Source organism: Pieris brassicae, chromosome 10 (assembly GCF_905147105.1).
Source record: "Pieris brassicae chromosome 10, ilPieBrab1.1, whole genome shotgun sequence".
In the NCBI taxonomy this organism is placed as follows: Eukaryota; Metazoa; Arthropoda; class Insecta; order Lepidoptera; family Pieridae; genus Pieris; species Pieris brassicae.
Genome location: NC_059674.1, coordinates 1,650,787 through 1,672,783, shown reverse-complemented (window position 1 = coordinate 1,672,783; position 21,997 = coordinate 1,650,787). Strand labels below are relative to the sequence as shown.

The window sequence follows — 21,997 nt, the reverse complement described above, 5'->3', positions numbered from 1 at the left end:
ACAGAGTTTTTTTTCGCATCTATAACATGTAATAGTTACCTCTTTGGCCATTTCAGGCACAGGTGCTAATTAACGATTTAAGTTGGCGCTTGGTAGATGTACCTGCTACCATCATTGACTCTAGAGCTGGTGCTTTCCTCGCTCATCGAATAAGTATCGCAATACAGCTAGGAAATGCTGCCAGCGTAAATGGTACACTGCCATGCGGAGCAAACTTTTTTTTTTAATTTTTTTCTTTATTTTTATTAGATTAAGCAAATACTGTATACTTGGTTGTTATGTATAGGTTTTAATAAGCGATACATATCCTATATAAATAATCTAATACACATACAAATAATAATGGGAAAATTGGTGATTTAATAAATAAATCCACTTTTTATTTCTTAATTACAAACTTTAATGTAAGTTTGTTATGGTTACATTATGCCTTAAAACAGAATTGGGCAATTGGCGGGGAAAATAGATAAACAGAAAAAGGGTGCACTTAAAACACAAATTGAAAATCATTTATGTAACACAATGTACACTTATAAACGTCAATAAAAAAATATAAAATTTTACATTTACTGCCAATTCAAGAGAGTAGAATAGACGAGAACTGACAATTAACTCTCCACCACTCTTGTTAATCGCAAGTTTTTTATTTTACAAAATGCTGCAACCATTACATCATGATTGTCATGACATCTTAAGTAATGACACATATATGGAAATCGATAACACAACTATATGGAAAGTACCAAGGGAAAGAAGGGTGCCCCACAGAAAGGTTGATAGAAAATATAGAAGCAGTAGTAGGAAGTGAATGGAGAAAGAAAGCCCTGGACAGTATGTTGGAAAAAGCTGGAGGAGGCCTAAAGGTAGCTATGATCTGTGCTGGATATTAATTTTGTAATGATTGGAAATTAAGCGGGCTTTTATTATAATAATAATACATTTTTAAAGTCGCGAAAATGAAATTACAAATTTCTGTACGAAACCTCACTTAACGAAGTTATTGGAGTGTGAACCCTGGTATATTGCAAAATCACTATGAAGACACGAGACAGCAAGATAATAAGTGTTATAGTGCTACACGGCGAAGAAGTTTGCATAATAATATGATTGTGTATCGGCGTATAGCCTTATACATTATGCATTTTAATAATATACTTAAAGTAATGCATTTATTAGTTGGGAATAGTGATTCACAAATAGCTGGAACGAAATAGTTTTCATATGAGGTCCTCTGAGATACCTTTCTTTTGATTTTGATTGTAAAAATACTGTCAAACAATTATAATCAAATAAAGTCTTTTATTGTTTTACATTTTTCTTCCTTAGTTGAACTAAGCAAACCCACACACAATTTTCTTGTTTCCCCACACGCAGTTCGAGGGAAATATTTTGAATGACAGTAATGTAACTTCACATATATACTGAACAAATAATTTAATATATTTATTAAGAAAAAATATGGTGTGTTTCTTACTATCCGGACGTATTTAACCTTTATGAATGATATAATTAAAGTGACAGTTGACATCTGAAATTTGACAATTCTATATTCAGATATATGTCACAGACTTGAAAGCTGTCAATTCTGCAATTCGTTAAACAATGATAGTTTCACCGGTGTTAAAATTAGATCGAGTTTGGGTCTCGAAATAATTGATATTCAAATAATTGATTCAACTATAAAGTACACGTGATAAAAATGCTTGCAAATGCTATTTATGGCTAGGACTGGATAAAATTAAGTAGCGTAGTGTTAATATTGCCGGGATAAACCCTCACCTGCCGTTCTTCCCACGGAAGCGTTTCCATTCCCGATATTGTACTGTGAATCTTGAATGCTATGCAAGCTTTTAAAAATACAAACTTAGAAGCCTTATTGGTCAGTAAATTATTTTAAAATTTAAATTATATCACTTTCAAGCCAATTTGTTTCGTGTAAACTTGTTCATTGGTGTTTACAAGCAGCTTGTATAATATTTATTGGAATTACTTGCTGAGTGGCATGATTTCATTAATACAACATTCTTCATGAATTAAACAAATATAAACTTACAAAAATTATTTGTTAATTGCATAGAGCATGTGATTAAATGAATCTGTTTAAGCCTAAAAAAATACAATTAAAACACCTTACTGGCATACTTAAAATATCCAATACAAATAGGGAAATATAATAAATTTTTCGGTGATTTGTAGGCGAATGTGAAGATGTTTATAAAGTCTGCTAAACACTCGTGAAGAGGGGCGCGACTTGAGTGCTCACTCGAGTACGAGTGTGAGCTTCAAGGTACTTGAGTGTCGGGTTTATTTGCGTTATATATTCATTGAGTGACAGAGATTGTGCATCATTTGGAGGCGTGCTTACAAATCTCTTACATATGTCGTTGGCATTTAAAACGACTGCTAGTACAAAGTCGTGTTAAGGGTTGATACGAAATACATTTTAAAATCTTAAAGCTTACTTGGATTATTTTAGTATCTTTTTTTTTTACCAAAGCTTGCTAAAGCTCGCCACACTGAAAAGACAAGATTTAACGTGATAAGCGCTTATAGGAAAACATACGAAGAAAAAATACTTCGATTCATAAATTATACTAAAGGAAAATTTATTTCTAAGTGTGAGGGGAGCAACTATGAACATCCTAGCGTTTCTTATTTATAAATACTTTTACACGCTATCCTTTTTAACCTCCTCTTATCGTGGATTAATAATCGTGTTTAATATTTTGGATAAAGTCAGCTTAGCGTTTTTAGGTTTCGAATGAAACGAAAAGCTGTCAAAAAGCTTGAGAGAGATAGGCAAATGTTATAACGAGACTTAGAAATTACAAAGTAAATTGTATACCAGTGTATTATATACTATAAACATACATCGCTGTAACTTCAAGGATAAGTTAGGTATGCGAGAAGGAAACTAATCATCCATCTCAGGTAATAACTTGTATGTTTACTTAACGTACTTATACTTCCAAATATTTATAGAAAGGATTTATAAAGGTGGTAACGATTGTATTTCAAACTATGTTCGTAGTTCTCGTTATGTTTATTATTTAATACAATATAAGAATACGCGCTATTAACAATTCCCTTTAAAATGCCTCTGACTTTTACGGCTTTTCCTTCTGGTAGCGTTGATCAGTTCCCACATCAGCATACATTCCCAATTCATTTTAGCATCATCAGTCCCATAAGTATTTTATAGTATATGTGTCAAAAGATAAGATATTTCAAATGTATAATATAAACTACGATAAAACGAAAAGCAATACATAAATTATGAGTCTATAAAACTTGGAAACTTCACATGACAAAGAGATCTGGCGCTGGCATCAAGAGTTGCTAACTCAAAAAATATTTGAAAAGAATTTCACCTCAGCCTAACTCTTTATTTGTACCCTCGAGGAAAGAAGTTAAAAACAGCTTTCACCGGCCGACGCGTTTGAATAAGTTTCGCCGAAGTTTTATTGAAGTTGTAGCTTTGACTGTTTGATATATGTACTTCGGCCGTGGCCGAAGTTGCACTCATAAATTATTCAATCCCTCCTATACACTTGTCATAACCAACTGCTGCAAGTGTAATTTTTGAGGTTTCATTTTTGGTACGCTACGATTGTAATTGTATAATCTTGCTTCCTTCATTTTTAAATTTTAATAAAGCAAACTATATAATATATATAACTACTACTTATCCTACGTACGAACGGACTTAGTACATTCCGTCGTCTGTGCTGGAATTAAAAATAATTTATAGAATGTCGCTGTTGTTTTTATAGAAAAAAAAACAATAATAGTGTTTTATTGTATATAAAATGGTTATGAAATCCTATTGATCATTAACTTGTTCACTTGATACGGGTTTTCCTGGTCAAGTCATACAGTGCAATCGTAAAGGATCTATTTATATATAAAACTAGTTTTCTTTATATTAAATTTTTGCTAAAGCAAAACCTACCTTCCAAAAAGCTCTTTTAATAAATACCTATACTATAATCACTACTTATATTATGTACGGACGGTCTTAGTAAGCACTTGCCATACTGGTTTTAAAAATTGTTTATAGTTGGTCCCTGATGTTTGCTTTTAAATCAATAATGGTGTTTTACTGTGTATAAAGTGCTTATGAAATCCTATTGATCGTTAATTTGTTCAGTGAAACGTATACAAGTATTCTTTGCAAAGTAAAGTAAATATTACAAATGAGAGCTTACCGTATTTGCAACTTCCGTTCAGCAACTTTTAAATATAATAAACGCGGCTAGATAAAATAATTTTTAATGAACTCAATTTGTGTAAGTCTATTAAGGTAGATCGAAGGGAAACTTTTCCAATAACGCGGGGTCGAGTTTTCCGGCGTGGAAAATCGAGCGATTTATAGATCTTAATTAGAAGTTTATTACCTTAGTTTTTTTTCTATAAACACCTGTCTGTTAATAAGTTGATTTAACTGTTAGGAAATTCTGTCCTTTGTTAACAGGTTCTTATCTGTAATGTTTTTAAAAGTCGACAACGTATTGGATATTGTCACGCTTGGGCTATAGTTCACGCTAACTATTCTGAATCTTTTCTTGACACGGAGAGGTATAAGGCTGCGATGGTAGCAGATAGAAAAGGAATAAGTATGGATTTATATTTATTTTTTAACTTAACGTGTATCACTCAAAGGATTTGAGCATTTATCTTTATCAACACACGTGAATATTATAATAAATATTATTATAATCGTATTTCAAAGCCACGTTTTGTAATGGTTCAAACAAATCAAATGTAAGTGATTTAATATCGCAATAGATTTCTACACTTGTACGGTAAAATCAAACCCTAATCAGAGACAGCTGTACCTAGTATGGGGAATCCAGGTTATAGTTAGGTTTATTTTATTTTTATTTACACTTCTTGCAGTAGAATTATAATACTTAAATAATATGGAGGACACGGGTAGCTTTAACGCTGTAGAAGAATCTGCACAATGTACAAAACTGTACTGTGAGCACTAGCGATAAATAATTTTGTAACAACCTATATCTGTTATGAATTAAGTTTTAATAATTTATTATTGAATCTACAAAAGAAAACACATTGTAGACTATGTATTGTTGATTACAATTAGAAGTATAGAACATTTCAACTGAAACTGCAAACGACTACATTGTCGAATCGTAAAAGGTTATTCAGAGAAACGTCAGCCAAACAGCAATTTTCTGATATCTAATCCAAAAGACATCATGAGTACTCGTTAAATTAAGTTACTACAGCGAAAAGCGGGACTATTTCGATTCTCATAGAATTTAAATGAGCTTTTTATTCAAACACAAGTGGAAGGTACACTAACAGACTGTTTCACTCCATTGCGACAGAAACGTATTAGATGTTATGTAAGCCCTACGTTATCTTTTACTGGATACATTACGGATACGAATTTGCGATACGCAAGGTTGCTTATTTATTAAAGTTCACCACATGATTATATATTTTAAAGAATGTAAATTCAAACATAAAATGTTACATAAATTAAAAAAAAATCAATTTTTAAATTTTATTAGCTTAACAATATAAAATAAATTGTTACGAATTGGTCTAAAATATTTGAGTTTAATATAGTCTGAATTCATTTAAATTCCAATATTGAGTATACAAATCACAGTTATAATTACGAGACACTCCGGAGGAATCCAAGTCACATTGCCCGGCAAGCCCTCAAAATCCTCAAGGCAAAGGGACACGTGGCTTAAAACAGCATCATTGCAGAGGCGAAGGAATGACATAAGAGAGCCGAGATCAATCGTGCTGGTTTTCTACGCTGCATGCTCTGTGCCCCACTTGAAGGTGTTTGAGTCAAAGGTTTCAATATTAAAACAACCAGCAAAGGCATTAGACGTTATTATTTAATGAAATAAATTACACTTTTGAAGCCGGAACATTAACAATAATTCGATAGATTTATAAAACTAATCTACAAATTATACATTGATATGATTTTCTAAATTCATTTTTAAGTTTTACTACATTATTACTTATCAATACATAGTTGGGAATACTGCATACGATCTATTTACGCGCTGAATAATCTATCCGAAAATATGTCTTACTTTAAGAGGCCGTTACATGTCTATTAGCTATGGAATTCCTAAATCAACTACGTAATACAGACTATATTATTATTATCTATCATAAGCAGGTTACGTCTGTACAAAATATACAAAGTCTTCTACAGTTTTATTAATATTGTGTCCAAGTTTTTGCTGGAACAAAAAAATAACCATTTAATTCCATATTTAAAACATAAACAGTTTTGGATACTTCTTTCCGTTCACAATTATTATGCAGCCATATTTCTGATGTACCAAAATACTTGAAATTACTGCTGATTAAACAAATAATATACATTTACCAAGGTCTTCATTCATTATGTGTATCGTGATTACTTCTAGTAGGTATTGTCTATTAGATCAATCTGTGTCTGGCACACAACGTCGATTCTGGGTCTAAGGCAAGCCGGTTTCCTCACGATATTTTCCTTCACCGTACGAGCATGTGTTAAATGTGCACATAGACAGAAAGTCTATATAAATAATTACGTTTTTAGAGGTTAAAATATTGTAATTACCTTTATAATGCATATTTCTATTCATACTAGGACACGTCTTTCCAGGATACTGAAAAAAACAAAAATGCGGTAAATCTCCAACATCCAATATATTTTTTCGCGTATTTTTTTACGCGTAGTAGAGAGAACAACTTCCTTTTTGTTTTAGATTAAATAATTTTAGATTTTTTCTTATTTCTAAAAGGGATCAGAGACCTGATGCTAAGTGATACGATCGCCCATGGACGCTCGCAATGCCAGATGGCTCACGAGCGCGTTGCTAGCCTTTTAAGAATTGATACGGTCTCTTCTTGAAGGACCCTTAGTCGAATTGGTTCGCCTAAGGGTAATACTTCAGTTGACAGCTTGTTGAACATAGTCTGCGCTTTAGTTACAGAAGTCATTATTATATATGTATTATATTTGGCACAACATATGTTAGAAATATAAATACTTCAGGAACAGTATGTTTATATTAAGTTATGTACTAATAAATTATTAATTTGTTCACAAATGTCTTTTTCAATTGTATCTCGTATTGTCAAAATTACATATTTTACATTTATAATAAATATTAATACTAATAATTAATCCAGAATTCAAAAATTTTGGTTTGTAGGCAAACAGTCTTTTGTCCGTATTTTTTTAAAAGGCCGACAACGTACTCAGGAGTCCTCAGGTACTGAGCTTACGACGATAAAACAACGGTTCAATAAACTTTTAACAAATGCCAGGTCTTATAATGCCACGAGATATAACTCAGTGTGGAATACATATATTTACTAAAAATTAAAAAAAAAAGTATTTCTTTGCAATTGCGATACAATTTCAACTTAAACCTATAGTGTCTTACGAATAAGATATTATAGTAATAATAGTCGTAAAAATAAGCCTTTATTCATCCACATGTTTCTGACGTACATTATACAAAAATAGATATATGTAGAATTTTACAATCATGCTACAACGCATCTACTCAAAGTCAGAAGACTGATTGCACTCTTGGAAAAAACATATAATTTGACCACTCAAAGATACGGCCCCTGTCCTGTAGAAGGCCTCCTCCAGATTTTTCCATCATATTTTTATTTCATACAGATGGTCAAAGACGGTAACCGAATAGACTGACACAAAATGAAAAAGAAACAAGAGAAGACCAGAATATCGATGGGAAAAAATTTGACGAACGACAAAAGTAATATATATATTAGTATTGTCTTTTGTTAACATAGCTTTTAGACATTAAGAAAACACTTTTTAAACGCATTGAAGCTATGTATTATTATTATAAACTTATAATTATTCACATAATTTTAAATTTAAATTATTCCGACGTTTCGCGTGCTTTACAGCGTGCTTTAAATTAAAAATTATGTATTATGTGATTATAATAACAATACATAGCTTCAATCTGTTTAAAAATTGTTTTCTTAATATATATATTATTCATACCTTGCTCAAGTCAAAGTCGATGTTGGTCCTCACAGCCCGATGGTGTAAAGGCTGTGGCGGGCGGAAGTTGTTCCCGAGGGGAGCTTTCGGGTGCCGAGCGTCACCTTGCATCAAACGCCTCAGGCCGTGCAACTGAAGTCAAAGCTTCATGTAAGTCACTTCGAATAAGCTTACACATTTGTAAATATTGAAATATATTTAAAGAAATTATTATTGACTTCTGAATATAAAAAATACCGTAAGATATGACGAGCCGTCAAAAGAAATTTAACGCCGGCAACGCGAGTCTTCTGTGAGTGTCCATGGGCAGCGGTAACACTTAACATGAGATGAGCGTCTTGCCCGATTGCCTCCGATACAAGTTATTATGTGACAAAACTTCGACTTATTATTATCCACATTTTTAATTCGAGCTAAATAATTATCAGGCATTGAACAGTTTTAATTTTGTTTGGTTTTAAAGGATTAAATATGTTTAACATACGAATTTAAAATTAAAAACATCACGGCATCGGCAACGCCCAATATGGCAATGTGAGTGTTTATGGGCCACAGTTATTATTTAACGTCAGGTGAGTTTACCCTTATTACATAAAAAAAACGAAGTCCTATCACCGTTTCCGTGAAAAGATGTATAATGAGTTTTTGTTTAATGTGATAAGATTCCTTCGAGGACAAAGTATACTGATTTACGTATATTAAAAAGAAAGTTAAGATGTTTTGAAAATTAGTTACACTATCTCATATTTTATATTCTGTTTATAATTTGATTTTTAAAAATTCTATTTCATTTATTTATTTAATTTGGTATGTTTTTTGTTTTATTTCGTGTATTTAGCTGTCTAAGGTGCACGTAGAATGTCCACTGAAAATCAGTGCCGATGAAAGACTTATAGCGGATTTGAGCCCATTAATTAATGTGATTGTGTTTAGACATAGATATAGACATAACATTTATTACTAACAGAACACACACAGAGAAACGCATAAAATAATGTGATATATGTAACACAATAAATAATAATGATCAAAAAAAATATATTAAAAAAAATAGAGATAACAAATTTAAAAAAAAAAAGTTAAATTGTGTAATGCGTGTGTGCTGTAGTTGTAAATGGCCCTGGCATAGCATTATGCTGAGGAGCAGAGTTGTTCCACAGCGCTGCTCATTCTGCCAGAGACCACAGCAGCTAGTTTGCGCCTCAGTCGCAATAAAAACAAATAAGAATCTATTACTCAGTAGAAACAAATTATAATAATGTTTGTATTTCTTTTATATATATTTAATGTATGTGTGTAATCATATAAATATGTAATATATACTTACAAAACTGCTCGCACTTAATAGCCTAGTCTATCATTAAAAAGTTCACTGGGAATCCAACTTGGTAATATAAATATAATGGAGCTATTTGCATAGTCACTAGTATATAACTTCTAAGCTGAATTCCACTTTAAAGTACAATAGCACAATTTGAAATTGAAAATTCTGTTTGTATAGCGGACGAGATTAACGCCCCCAGCGCACGCGACCGCTATCTGCGACCCATCGCTATTTCCACATAACACCGATTCCGATTATAGACACCTAAACGCGAAGTTTGAGATTGTAAAACCATCACTGCCATTCGCAAATTGCGTTTCGAGTTAAGACTCATTTTCATGTTATTCAAGTTGGAACAATATTGTAGAGTTGTAGAAAAGTTTTTGATAATTTGAAATTATTGTTCACGCGCTAGAATTGGATTGTTTTTGAATTAAATTTTTTTAGTGTTGGAGTTTGAGATTGTGATGTGGTAATTGTTTAAGCTACGAAGTAAAATATTATAACTACGCGTAGATAGCTCACGTAGTGACAGCTGTCACTGTCAATCTCTACTAGAACTGCCCGTCATAATTCTGTACATAAAATAACTTGTCTTGTGATATTAGTTTGTTTTATTAAATTGCAACAGATTACCTTACAATTATATTTGTCTTGTTGTTCGTTTAGTAATAATTGTTTCTTTCAATAGTTTCAGGTTAGTCTGTTAAATAAGAGATTTGTTCTCCCTTTCACATCAGTCATATTTGCGAACCTCAAAAAACTGGTTATGACCTGGGTAGGTAGGTAGGTATAACGTCTAATTACATGTCCGTCTCTTTCCAGACGTGGTGGTTTCCGTCGTAATTGTTTAAGCTACGTAATAAAATATTATGATTACGCGTAGATTGACAGTGACAGCTGACGTAGTGACAGCTGTCACTGTCAATCTCTACTAGAACTGCCCGTCATTATTATTTACATAAAATAACTTACTATGTGTTGTTAGTTTGTGTTTTTTACATTCTATATTGCAACAAATTATCTTACAATTATATTTGTCTTATTCTTCTGATTCTTTCAATAGTTTCAGGTTAGTCAGTTAAATAAGATATTTGTTATTCCTTTCGCATATGTTGGGGTTCAGTCATATTTGCAAACCTCAAAAAACTGGTTATGATATATAGGTAGGATAGGATAGGTAGGTATAACGTCTAATAACATGTCCGTCTCTTTCCAACCCAGCGGAAACACATCTTGACAGAAAGAGACGGTTTGAAGTACTACCAATAAAGTACACAATGTTATATGTTGTCTGATAAGGAAACATATTTGTATCAATTTAATATGATTCGTTGAGATTTTGATTATTTAGAAAGATAATGTAGAAAAAGAATGTATTTACCTGTTTTTTTTGATAATATAATGTTAAAATACAACTGAAAAATTAGTCACGCGTCAAGCCACTCGAACGTGCATTGTTATATAATTACCGGTTTAAAGTTAACGATAAAAGTTTATAATTAACTTGTGATCATGTACAAACCTAAACAACCCTGTGACGTTACAACCCTTAGATTTCTATTGTTTTACTTTTAATAGGCAATTTTTAATGTTTTCTAGCAAATTTCCCGACTATGCAGTTGCCATAGTATGTACAACTTAAGTAAACACTACTAACTCGACGTCCGCCGTTCCACGACTGAGCGTTTTTCAACGCAATTTTTGCCGCGCACCACCGCTATGTGGAACCAGCTGCCCACTGAAGTATTTCCGAACCAATTCGACTTAGGGTCCTTCAAGAAAAGAGCGTACAAATTCTTAAAAGGCCGGCATCGCACTCGCGAGCCCTCCGGCATTGAGAGTGTCCATGGGCGGCGGTATCACTTAACATCAGGTGAGCCTCCTGCCCGTTTGCCCCCTATTTTATAAAAAAAAAAAAACTATTTCTTTTAACTTTATAGAAATCTGCCTCTCAACCAATTGTTGAACATTATTTTTTTTAGGTTCATCTCTGTTACTTTTATAATAAAAATTCAGTGTAATAGCTGTCGTATCCATACATTGGACAGTCGAGACTATAACAACTTCTCTTCAGCTGTATTGCTACAAGGACAGGCAGCACTTTGTCTAACCCTGAACCTGCAAAGATACGATAAGAATCCACCGTGACCTCTCAACATCTGGGTAATCAATCCTGTTGGTGTTATTTGTTTAATTATTCGGGGTTTGAACCTACGTAAGGGATGAGTCGGAAGTGAACTCTACAAATAGTTTTTCAAAAATCTAACCCAAGAGACGCATAAAACATTAAAGCAAAGAAAGCGGTTTAAAAACTTTACTAGCACTTAATTTCCCCAACAAACGGAAAACATAACCAATGATTTATAATAACAACCATACAACGCCACTTTAACTTTTAACACGTACATAATTCACCGAGTCTTTGTCTAAGGCCCGCGAGTTTATTGTTACAACAAAACAGCCTCAAACCACGACTTCAGGCTAATGTAGATTGTGTATTATGATACGTTTTCGATTTTCATATAAAACTATATATTAATTTATGGGTAGTGTTGGTAGAGGGTATAATGTGCGACTCGCATCCCTGGGATCGTAGGTTCAATCCCCGGCTGTGAAAACTTACTGTTTATGTGACCATTTATGTACTTTTTCTCTCCAATAACGCAACTCAATTGTCACATTTAATTTGGGATTATACGTTTGTATTTATTATTAAACTAGAGATCTGACAGACGGTGTCCTGTCTTAACTATGAATATTGATTTCGAATTGGTATAATTAACTAAATAAATATTTCAGAATGAAATTCTAATGCTTTATGACATACAAAATTCTTTGTTTATTTTTCTGGCGCGCATATAAAACGTGTTTTGGGTTTTTTTCTTGCATACTCTTTCGCAAGTCAATGTTATGTTAAACGCCATAAGGTTACATAAAAACAGTTTGAATTGTAATAAATTTTCTATCGCAACGAAAGTATTCTTACATTTTCTAATTTTCCGCGCAATTTTCTTATTTTGTCTATATATAGATTGACACTGCTCCACCCGTATGAACACTCACTTATATTGCACCTACTTGCTAATTACAAACAATCATGGAGCAGATGCAGAAAATCTGACGCGCAGACTTAAAAGGTTGCAGCGCCATTGGTATATATATTTATATATATATGAAGTCTAAGTAATAACTCCGCGTTTTTAATTCTGCTGTAAATAAAAAATGGTTTCCGGTGTATTCATTGTCTGTAAAAATAGTAGAATGTGATCCAAATGTCAATAAAAATTTAATAATAAAAGCCAAAATTAACACCCAACTGCAATATTCACATTCAAGTGCTGTTTGCTTTTATGTAATAGGTAATAGGCAAACGGGCAGGAGGCTCACCTGATGTTAAGTGATACCGCCGCCCATGGACACTCACATTACCAGTAGGCTCGCAAGTGCGTTGCCGGCCTTTCAAGAATTGGTAAGCTCTTTTCTTGAAGGACCCTAAGCCGAATTGATCCGGAAATATTTCAGTGGACAGCTGGTTCTATATAGTGGTGGTGCGTGGCAAAAACTGCCTTAGAAAACGCTCAGTAGTGGTACGACGGACGTCGAGGTGATACGGATGGTATTTTGTATTTTGCCTTGACGTCCGATACTGAAACTCAGCTGCTGATATTACTCCGAACACTCCCCATGGTAAATGTGGTGGAAGACGCAAAGAAGCATTACAGCTGTTTATTTGAAATTTATTAATAACTTGGTACTAATACCAGATTGACTCGGATGGGAAGAGGAGTATTAAAACAAAATAATAAACGTTTGTTTCATCTTTTTTGTTTGTGATGAGGAAAGTGAGTGATGATTTGTGACGAGGCTGTAAATGGTGTAGATCAATGACATATAAACATGCTGAAACTACGAAAAACTTCTGAGGCATATTCGAAAAAGATCCCCTGTTACTGTTTCACGTATCACATTATTATCAATCGCATTATATTAAAACCACACCAGTCCTCCAATACTTTTCCGTAATTTACAGTGATACTGAATTTACGGGAGACTGTAAATTCACTGCACTGCTCAGTTCACAAACACGCCCTGGATGCGACCGCGAGGGGAAAGCTCTTTGCATCTCTATATCTTGTCTGGTACGATCTGATAAAAGCCTTTTGAGAACGAGCTTGAAGATATAGCCTCCTATCTAATTTATACAGATAATCCATTAACGCTATTAACAGTATTAAAAAGTTTACCTACAGACGCATTGCATTCTTTAAAAGGGTACTGTAGACAACTATTAAATTTAAAATGATTTTTATATCTGCTTTAAAAAGAACAGATGGTGGACTCCCAATGCCAAGGGGTTTGCGAGTGCGTTGCCAGCCTTTTAAGGATTGGTAAGGTCTTTTCTTAAAGGCCAAATGTCTTTTTAGTGACTCACTTCTATCCAAATAAATATGTCGTGTGTAATGTTGAATACATTTAAGTTTCTGTTATAAATTTGATTTGATCCATCAAAAGCTTGATTGGGTAGAATTTTTTGGTGTAAGGTTGATATTCTCTTATAATTAAATTATAAACCTTCTCATTGGGGTTTCGATTAAAAAAAATTGAAGATTTAAAAATTCCACACCTCGACGTCCGTCGTTCCCCAACTGAGCGTTTTTTAGGCAGTTTGCCGCACACCACCACTATGTGGAACCAGGCAACTAAAGTCTTTCCGAACCAATTCGACTTAGGGTCCCCCAAGAAAGGAGCGTACCAATTCTTAAAAGGCTGGCAACGGCCTCCCGAACCCTCTGGCATTGAGAGTGTCCATGGGAGGCGGTCTCACTTAACAGCAGGTAAGCCTCCTGCTCTATAAAATAATAAAAAAATGACTTTTGAATCACATTCTACTATTTTTGATAGTTAAGAAAGTTTTAGGTTTTTTATCTAAATAAATAAAACCAATAAAGCAGACAAATTTGTTCCTCGTTAGGGACTTGAATGAACAAAGGGATTTCATTTATGTATTAAAAAGCAACTGTACAATTGTTTTATGGGTACATAAAAATTATTCCGATTTAAAACACCCTTGAGAAATTTGCAATTTTAAATTAGCGTGTTTATATGAGCAGTGTTATTCTTAATTTAAAATTGACTGAGTTCTTGCTTATGAATATTGCCGGTAGGCTCACGCTCACGTGAGCTTTGAACGACTTTTCAGTATAATTTAAAGCACCGTTTGTGGCAGTGAATTTTGAGTTAAGGGCAAAGTATTTTTTGTACAAACCGTTAAGCGCTTAACCGCAAACCGCTTTGGAAACGTAACGTTTTATTAATTAAATGGAAAATAAAACTGCAATACAAATAAACTCTTCCTATTTTTAATGTTTAGTTCTTTCTTTCGATTTTTCTTATCATTTTACCTTAAGACAGAAAAGGAGACTGCGTATTTCTATGTTTATTTATGAGCTCACAAGTGTTCTTATTATTATTAACACAAATAAATCTATGGAAACCATTGTACCTGGTTGAATATGCTGGAATTTATAGAAAAGGTGGTAAACGGACAGGAAAATCACGTCATGTTAAGTGATACCACCACTCATTGCCAAAGGGGCCGTGAGTGCGTTCCCGGCCTTTTAAGAATTGGTACGCTCTATTCTTGAAGGACCCCAAGTCGAAGTATCTCAGTACTATGCATACTATATTAAATTGCTTAATTTTGATTATGTTTTATCATAAAATATAAAAATTTACGCAATTTGATACTCTTAAAACACAGAAGTGGCTGAATTTTGTTTTCGTCTAAACGAAAACACGTCTACAAATCTAACATCATAAAACTCTAAAGTTTTGATATACATCTACATAGTGAAAGGAGACATATTTTTAGATTTTTAGATTCACTGTTATAACCACAGCGGTTTAACCGCAGTGCGGTTTTGTGTTACGCTTGACGTTAAAATTTTCAAGCCATTTTGATGTTTCAATAGGTTTCATGAGACTGTTTTAATGGTGGTTCAACGAGGTTATAACTACAAATTGTAATTTAAACTTATTCATATATTTTTATTGCATTATATTAATTCTGAAAATTTATGAAATACATGAAAGTCAATTCATTTAATTTGTCCATAACGCTAAGTAATAAAACACAAACATTCCTAATAATTGTTGTTGAAACTTTTAGTTTTAATACTAAAATATCCAATCAAATAAAGTGTTTTCAAACCCAGAAATCACAAACTATTGAAAACTACTTCGGTTGGTAAGTTATATGCAAGTAGATGAATCACGATATCAAAAGAGCTTGATGACGACATTAATAGAAGCTAATATGGAAGCTAATAAAATAGAAAAAGGAAGAGATTTTTGTACAGCAAAGGGATCTTTTAGATTTGTAACGCATGTATGGTCACACGAACGCTTTTTTTTTATTGGGACCACAAAATTAGGACAATCACATGTTACAAACAAATTAAAATATATAAAAAAATTAAGACGTCACGTAGTAATACCATACAGTGAACTGTATGTATGTATAAGTAATACTAGTCACGTATATACCTAAGCTGTGGATTATAATAATAAATAAATATAACACATAAATTTAAAAAGTATGCTGTATTTCCCGGCTATTTTGAAACCCTTATGCGTTGAGCCAGGAAAGCTTTGGTTCTTGGGTCCAGTCTACTAGATGCCTGCATATTTTTTTTTTTTTTGCTTTGGCAGGAGGTAGCATAGCGCTTGAAGTTTCTCGTTTCGGAGGCAAAATTTTTTGGGTCGCACAGCCAGAGTGAGTGCGTGTACCTATTTGAATTTTTATTTGATGCTTTGTATCTCACCTGTTGCTTTGTGATATAAATTGGTTTGTTAATAACAACCCATGTAACAGTTTCGTAGCACGCAGGCGCGGTGGTAGAACCATCGTATGTCATATAATAGTCTGTGTCAGGAAGCAGTCCACGTACCGAGAGACGATTCACTGGCATTTCAGCACCTGTAAATTTACTTATAATAAAAATAAAACTAAATACATTACAAAAATAAGGTTGTGACAATATTGATCTAACATTAGGTAGCCCCTTGTGGTTAACTAGATTACAATTATTAAGTCGTACATGGTGCATGTTTAAAACATTTTTTTAAAGAAAAAGTAGTCTGTGTTATATCTAGTCAAACAAAAGTCGTAATACCTTAAGTATGCGTGAATGTATCAGTATGTGTGCGTATTATCACTTATCTATGACGAATATGTATTATATGACATTTGACGTTCATAAGTGTACATTGTGTTACCTATATGAATAAATGATTTTGAATTTTGAATACATGGTGCACAGAGTTAAATGGCCTAATAACGTATTTTGTAGTAATCTGTGGACTGTAATTGAAAAGTAATCTGAGACATCACCGTTTTGATGCCAACAAGTTCAAAATACAGTTTTCTATCTTTGGCTTACAAATAAGTGAGTACAGGGTCCAAGCGAAAGATTTTCAAAGCCCCAATTTATTTAATTATTAGTAATAGAACAGCTAACATACATATAAAACAAAACACTTGGACAATATAGAAAGCCAAAACAGATTACATAGATAAAAAATATATTTTTAAATTTAAACTATGTTTTTAAAGTGAACCTTTGTGAACCTATCTCATTTTCTCCCCCGTTAAATCTTATGAATTTATGTGTCTCTTTTAACTGTCGCTTTTTAATGTCATCGAATTTCAAACTGTAATTATTATAATTTTTACAAAATTTACATTGATATTAAACTTATAAATTGAAGAATATTTTTTTAAAGATACGTTTAAACCTACTTTTAGATACTGAAAAAAGTCAAATTTACATATATTAATAAAAACTTTTGTTTTCGAAGGTTTCACTTCTACCACGTGTGAATTGCACACACGAGTTTTTTTTATTAATAACGCTATAATATATTAATATATATCTATAAGTATATATTATAGAATTTATCACATAAAATGGAAAAGCACAGATATTTTTTAAAGTTAAAAAATAGGTTTGAAATATATAAACCTTACCTCCATATTTAATATTTTCCAATTCCTCCGTTAACACCCTTAGCTCTGGATTTGATAAGTCACCAAGCTAAAAAATAAATTAAATTCAATCTATTTTTTTTCCTTTGACACAGAATAACCGAGGGAAATCTAGCCTTTATGGCCAGTAAACTAATACACAAATCAATATCAAATAATACTCTCTTAAGAATGCCCAAGTATATAATTTACATTAACTGCCAGCTTAGTTCTAAGCGTGGGTAGGTCATATTTTTAGAGCGCGGGTAAAAGATACACTCATATGTACTGGACTTACTGGAAAGTGATCGACGACAAAAAAATATATGCACAGATGACGTAATACGCGGCTCAAGACATATAAATGGTAAAATATTTAAAACATGGTGACCCCTACTAATACCATTATAGAAACGAATTTAGCCTTTCTTTTTCTAGAATAAGTACTCTTTTGTATACATTAGCCTGGCCATAAATTTTGTTACAATTAAAAAATTAACAAAATATTACATTTGAATTTAGAATCTGTCTTTTTTATATCATTGTTCATTGGGTAGCACACTATGTAAGTAAGGAATTTTCAAATGCAATTTTTAAAACTCTCCATACGCTTGGTATTAGTAAAATGTTTGTGAACCGGGCTATTAATATGTACAATGACACCTTCTATGTTTATGAAAAAGAAAAAATTCTGGCCGTCCACTTAGTGTTCGTGTGAAAAAAGGTGGTCAAAGCAGTAAGGGAAAGAATTCGAAGAAATCATGTCCGAATGCAAAAGATTTAATCTCGGGAGATGAAGATAACGCCTAGAACCATGTCGCGTGTTTTAAAATATGACATAGAACTTGTAGCCTATAAGAGACGTTCAAGTCATTTCTTAACTGATATTTAAAAAAAGAATATTCTGGTAAAACCAAAACAACTACTTAAGCGGTACGCAGAGAGGTCACAGAAACATTTGGTTTACGAATGAGTAAATTTTTACAATTGATCAACATGTTAGTTTAGGAAAGTACGGCTTGCTCTACACGCTAACGCACACGTAATAATTTGGAGACCCTTACACAATCCTTACGATTGGCAGTGAAGAATTTTCTGGCCTCAAAGTTTAAAGGACTGTTTTGCAGCCAATGGAGGCCACTTTGAATAAGATGTTTATATTTTATATTTATGTATTAAACTGTAGAACTGTGTAAACACTGTAATAGTAATAAATGTTGTTTGCAATATTTTTTTTTTACTTTGTTTCAGTATTTATGGCAAGACTGGGTACACATTACAGATACAACCCGTAACCCCAGGGGGTACCACACGTTTCCGCTGTGGAGAATCCCCCTCTGAGCGTCCATCATCGGAACAATCAGTATTCGGTGGTGGATGAACAGGCTGCCCTTCGTATTCTGGGGTGGGCAAAAACTGCGCAAAAAACTATAGGTTTCTATCTCGGGGCAAACGGAACAATTTACCGAAGGCATCCCCTTCCACGCTCTCAGTGGACTTTACCAATGTTAGGGGGCTCAACTCTAATCTTAACGCGGTTCACTTTCACCTCGAAACTGCGAAGCCGGCCTTATTCTTCCTTACTGAGACTCAGATATCCTCCCCGGCTGATACTTCCTACCTCTCCTGCCCGGGGTACAAATTGGAACAAATATTTGTGCCGCGGGCGGGAGTTTGCGTGTCCGTCTGAGAGGATATCTGTTCTCGTCGCCTCGGGTCGCTTGAAGGAAGAGACCTATCTAGCCTCTGGCTGCGCGTAGACTGCGATGACCATCCGCGATTCTACGCATGCCTGTATAGGTCCCATAGCGGAAATACCGAAACTGAGCTACTCATTGAGCACATCCAAATGGCTACAGATTCCCCGCTCGAAGGGGTTCCTACCGCTGAAATCGTGATACTTGGCGATTTTAACGCTCACCATGCCGATTGGCTCGGTTCGGAAACCACCGATCACGCGGGAAGATCCTTTCACGACTTTGCTTTAGCTTACGACCTGTCACAAATGGTCCCTGCGATTACGCGAATACCAGATGTGGATGGTCATAAACCCTCTCTGTTGGACCTTCTGCTGACCTCACATCCGGAGACCTATCAAGTCTCTGTTGACCCGCCATTGGGTTCATCGGATCATTGTGTGGTCCGGAGTACTGTGCCTACTACGCGCCCTCCTCGGCCCCGTTTTTCGGGTTGCCGTCGTATTTGGCACTATCGGTCAGCAGATTGGGATGGGATGCGGTCTTTCTTTGCGTCCTACCCTTGGGGGCCTATGTGCTTTCCGTCGGAAGCTCCAGATTCCGTCGCTGCCTCTGTCGCTGAAGTGGTTCTACAGGGCATGGAACTTTTTATTCCATTCTCTGCGGTGCCGATCGGTGGTGAGACACAGCCCTGGTTTAAGCGTTCTTGCAAGGCGGCATCGCGTCGAAACTTTAATGCATGGGCGGAAGCGGCGATATCTCGTGATGCCAATACCAGCGAACATAAAAAAGCATTTAACTCAGCCTCCAGGTCCTTCAAACGGGAAATCGCTAAGGCAAAGTCAGAGCACATCGCCAGATTTGGCGAGAGATTGGCCCAACTCTCTTCGGGGACCCGAGCCTTCTGGTCTCTCGCCAAAGCTGTTCAAGGGAATTTTTGTCAGCCATCGATACCACCGCTGCACAGAGAGGATGACTCGCTCGCCCACACTGCGAAGGAGAAGGCCGACCTCTTGGGCTGTCTCTTCGCGTCCAACTCGACTTTGGATGACCGGGGGAGATCACCACCGGCGATTTCGCGGTGTGATAACTCAATGCCGGAAATCACATTCCGGCAACGTGCTGTTCGCAGAGCACTATCTTCCTTGGATATTCATAAGTCGAGCGGGCCTGATGGTATCCCTCCAATTGTGCTGCGTACTTGTGCTCCTGAGTTGGCTCCGGTCCTGACGTGCCTTTTCCGGTACCTGTACTCGCTCGGCACTGTCCCGAAGTGCTGGAAGACCGCTTCGATACATCCGATCCCTAAAAAAGGCGATCGCTCTGATCCGTCCAACTATCGCCCAATAGCTATAACCTCCTTGTTCTCTAAAATAATGGAATCCATTATTAATGGCCAGCTCTTGAGGTATCTAGAGGGCCACCAGCTGATTAGCGATTATGAGTACGGCTTTCGTCGTGGTCGTTCGGCTGGTGACCTTCTAGTATACCTTATTCATAGATGGGCAGAGGCAATTGAGTCCAAGGGGGAGGCACTAGCGGTTAGTTTGGACATAGCGAAAGCCTTCGATCGGGTGTGGCACAAAGCACTGCTCTCGAAGCTTCCAGCCTACGGGCTTCCTGAGAAATTATGCGACTGGATCTCCAGCTTTCTGGCCGATCGGAGCATCAAGGTCGTCGTCGACGGAGCATGTTCCGACCTTAAACCCGTGAATGCTGGGGTCCCACAAGGCTGTGTTCTGTCCCCGACCCTGTTTCTTCTGCATATCAATGACATGTTGCAACTTAGCAACATTCATTGCTATGCGGACGACAGCACTGGGGATACTCTTTACACTGGCCGGGCAGGTATTTCTCGGGCAGTTGTCAATGAGTACCGGAACAAACTTCTGTCTGACGTCGAAACTCTACTACGTGGAGTCTCGGACTGGGGTAGACTAAACCTAGTCCAATTTAACCCCAAGAAGACACAAGTTTGCGCGTTTTCCGTGAAAAAAATACCCTTTGTCGCCACTCCTCTTTTCGAAAACACTCTTCTTGAAGCCACAGCCAGCATCGGAATACTTGGCGTTGACATATCGAACGACGTTCAGTTTCGCGGTCATTTGGAGGGAAAGGCTAAATTAGCCTCCAAAAAGCTTGGTGTGCTCAGCAAGGCGAGACGGTACTTCACTCCGGGCCACCGCTTGCAACTCTATAAAGCGCAAATACGGCCCCACATGGAATACTATTCTCACCTCTGGGCGGGGGCTCCCCAGTACCAGCTCCTTCCACTTGACCGTATCCAACGAAGAGCGGTTCGAATCGTCGATGACCAATCCCTCTCCGAGCAGCTCGATCCTTTGGTGTTGCGTAGAGATGTGGGGTCACTCTGCATCTTCTACCGCATTTACCATGGAGAGTGTTCAGAGGAGTTGTTCGGATTAATACCTGCAGCTGAGTTTCAGCATCGGACGTCGAGGCAAAATACAAAATTCCACCCGTATCACCTCGACGTCCGACGTTCCACGTCTGAGCGTTTTTCAAGGCAATTTTTGCCGCGCACCACCGCTATGTGGAACCAGCTGCCCACTGAAGTATTTCCGAACCAATTCGACTTAGGGTCCTTCAAGAAAAGAGCGTACAAATTCTTAAAAGGCCGGCAACGCACTCGCATGCCCTCTGGCATTGAGAGTGTCCATGGGCGGCGGTACCACTTAACATCAGGTGAGCCTCCTGCCCGTTTCCCCCTATTTTATAAAAAAAAAACGATTTCTAGAATATCAGAGCAACTTTTCGGTCTCATTCAAATTGCACGATTGGCTATGCAGCTTTATTAATTCTATGCAAACCTTACACCAGTAATAAATAATAGGTATCGGAGAAATTTGCTAACCACGTTTGACTTTGCAAGCCGGCGATATATGTACACA

General features: G+C 35.6%; 1 protein-coding gene across 1 annotated transcript in view; it reads right to left on the bottom strand.

The window, feature by feature from the left end:
• Window positions 1–5,862: 5,862 nt before the first annotated feature.
• LOC123715179 (carbonic anhydrase-related protein 10) overlaps window positions 5,863–21,997 on the bottom strand; it is a 59,687-nt gene continuing 43,552 nt past the window's right edge. The window contains exons 7-11 of the mRNA XM_045670077.1: window positions 17,392–17,458; window positions 16,187–16,341; window positions 8,036–8,167; window positions 6,605–6,653; window positions 5,863–6,239 (exon numbers count right to left, since the gene is read on the bottom strand). Of these exons, the coding sequence (XP_045526033.1) occupies window positions 6,217–6,239; window positions 6,605–6,653; window positions 8,036–8,167; window positions 16,187–16,341; window positions 17,392–17,458 (426 nt within the window). The 3' untranslated portion in view covers window positions 5,863–6,216. The remainder of the gene's footprint in view (window positions 6,240–6,604; window positions 6,654–8,035; window positions 8,168–16,186; window positions 16,342–17,391; window positions 17,459–21,997) is intronic.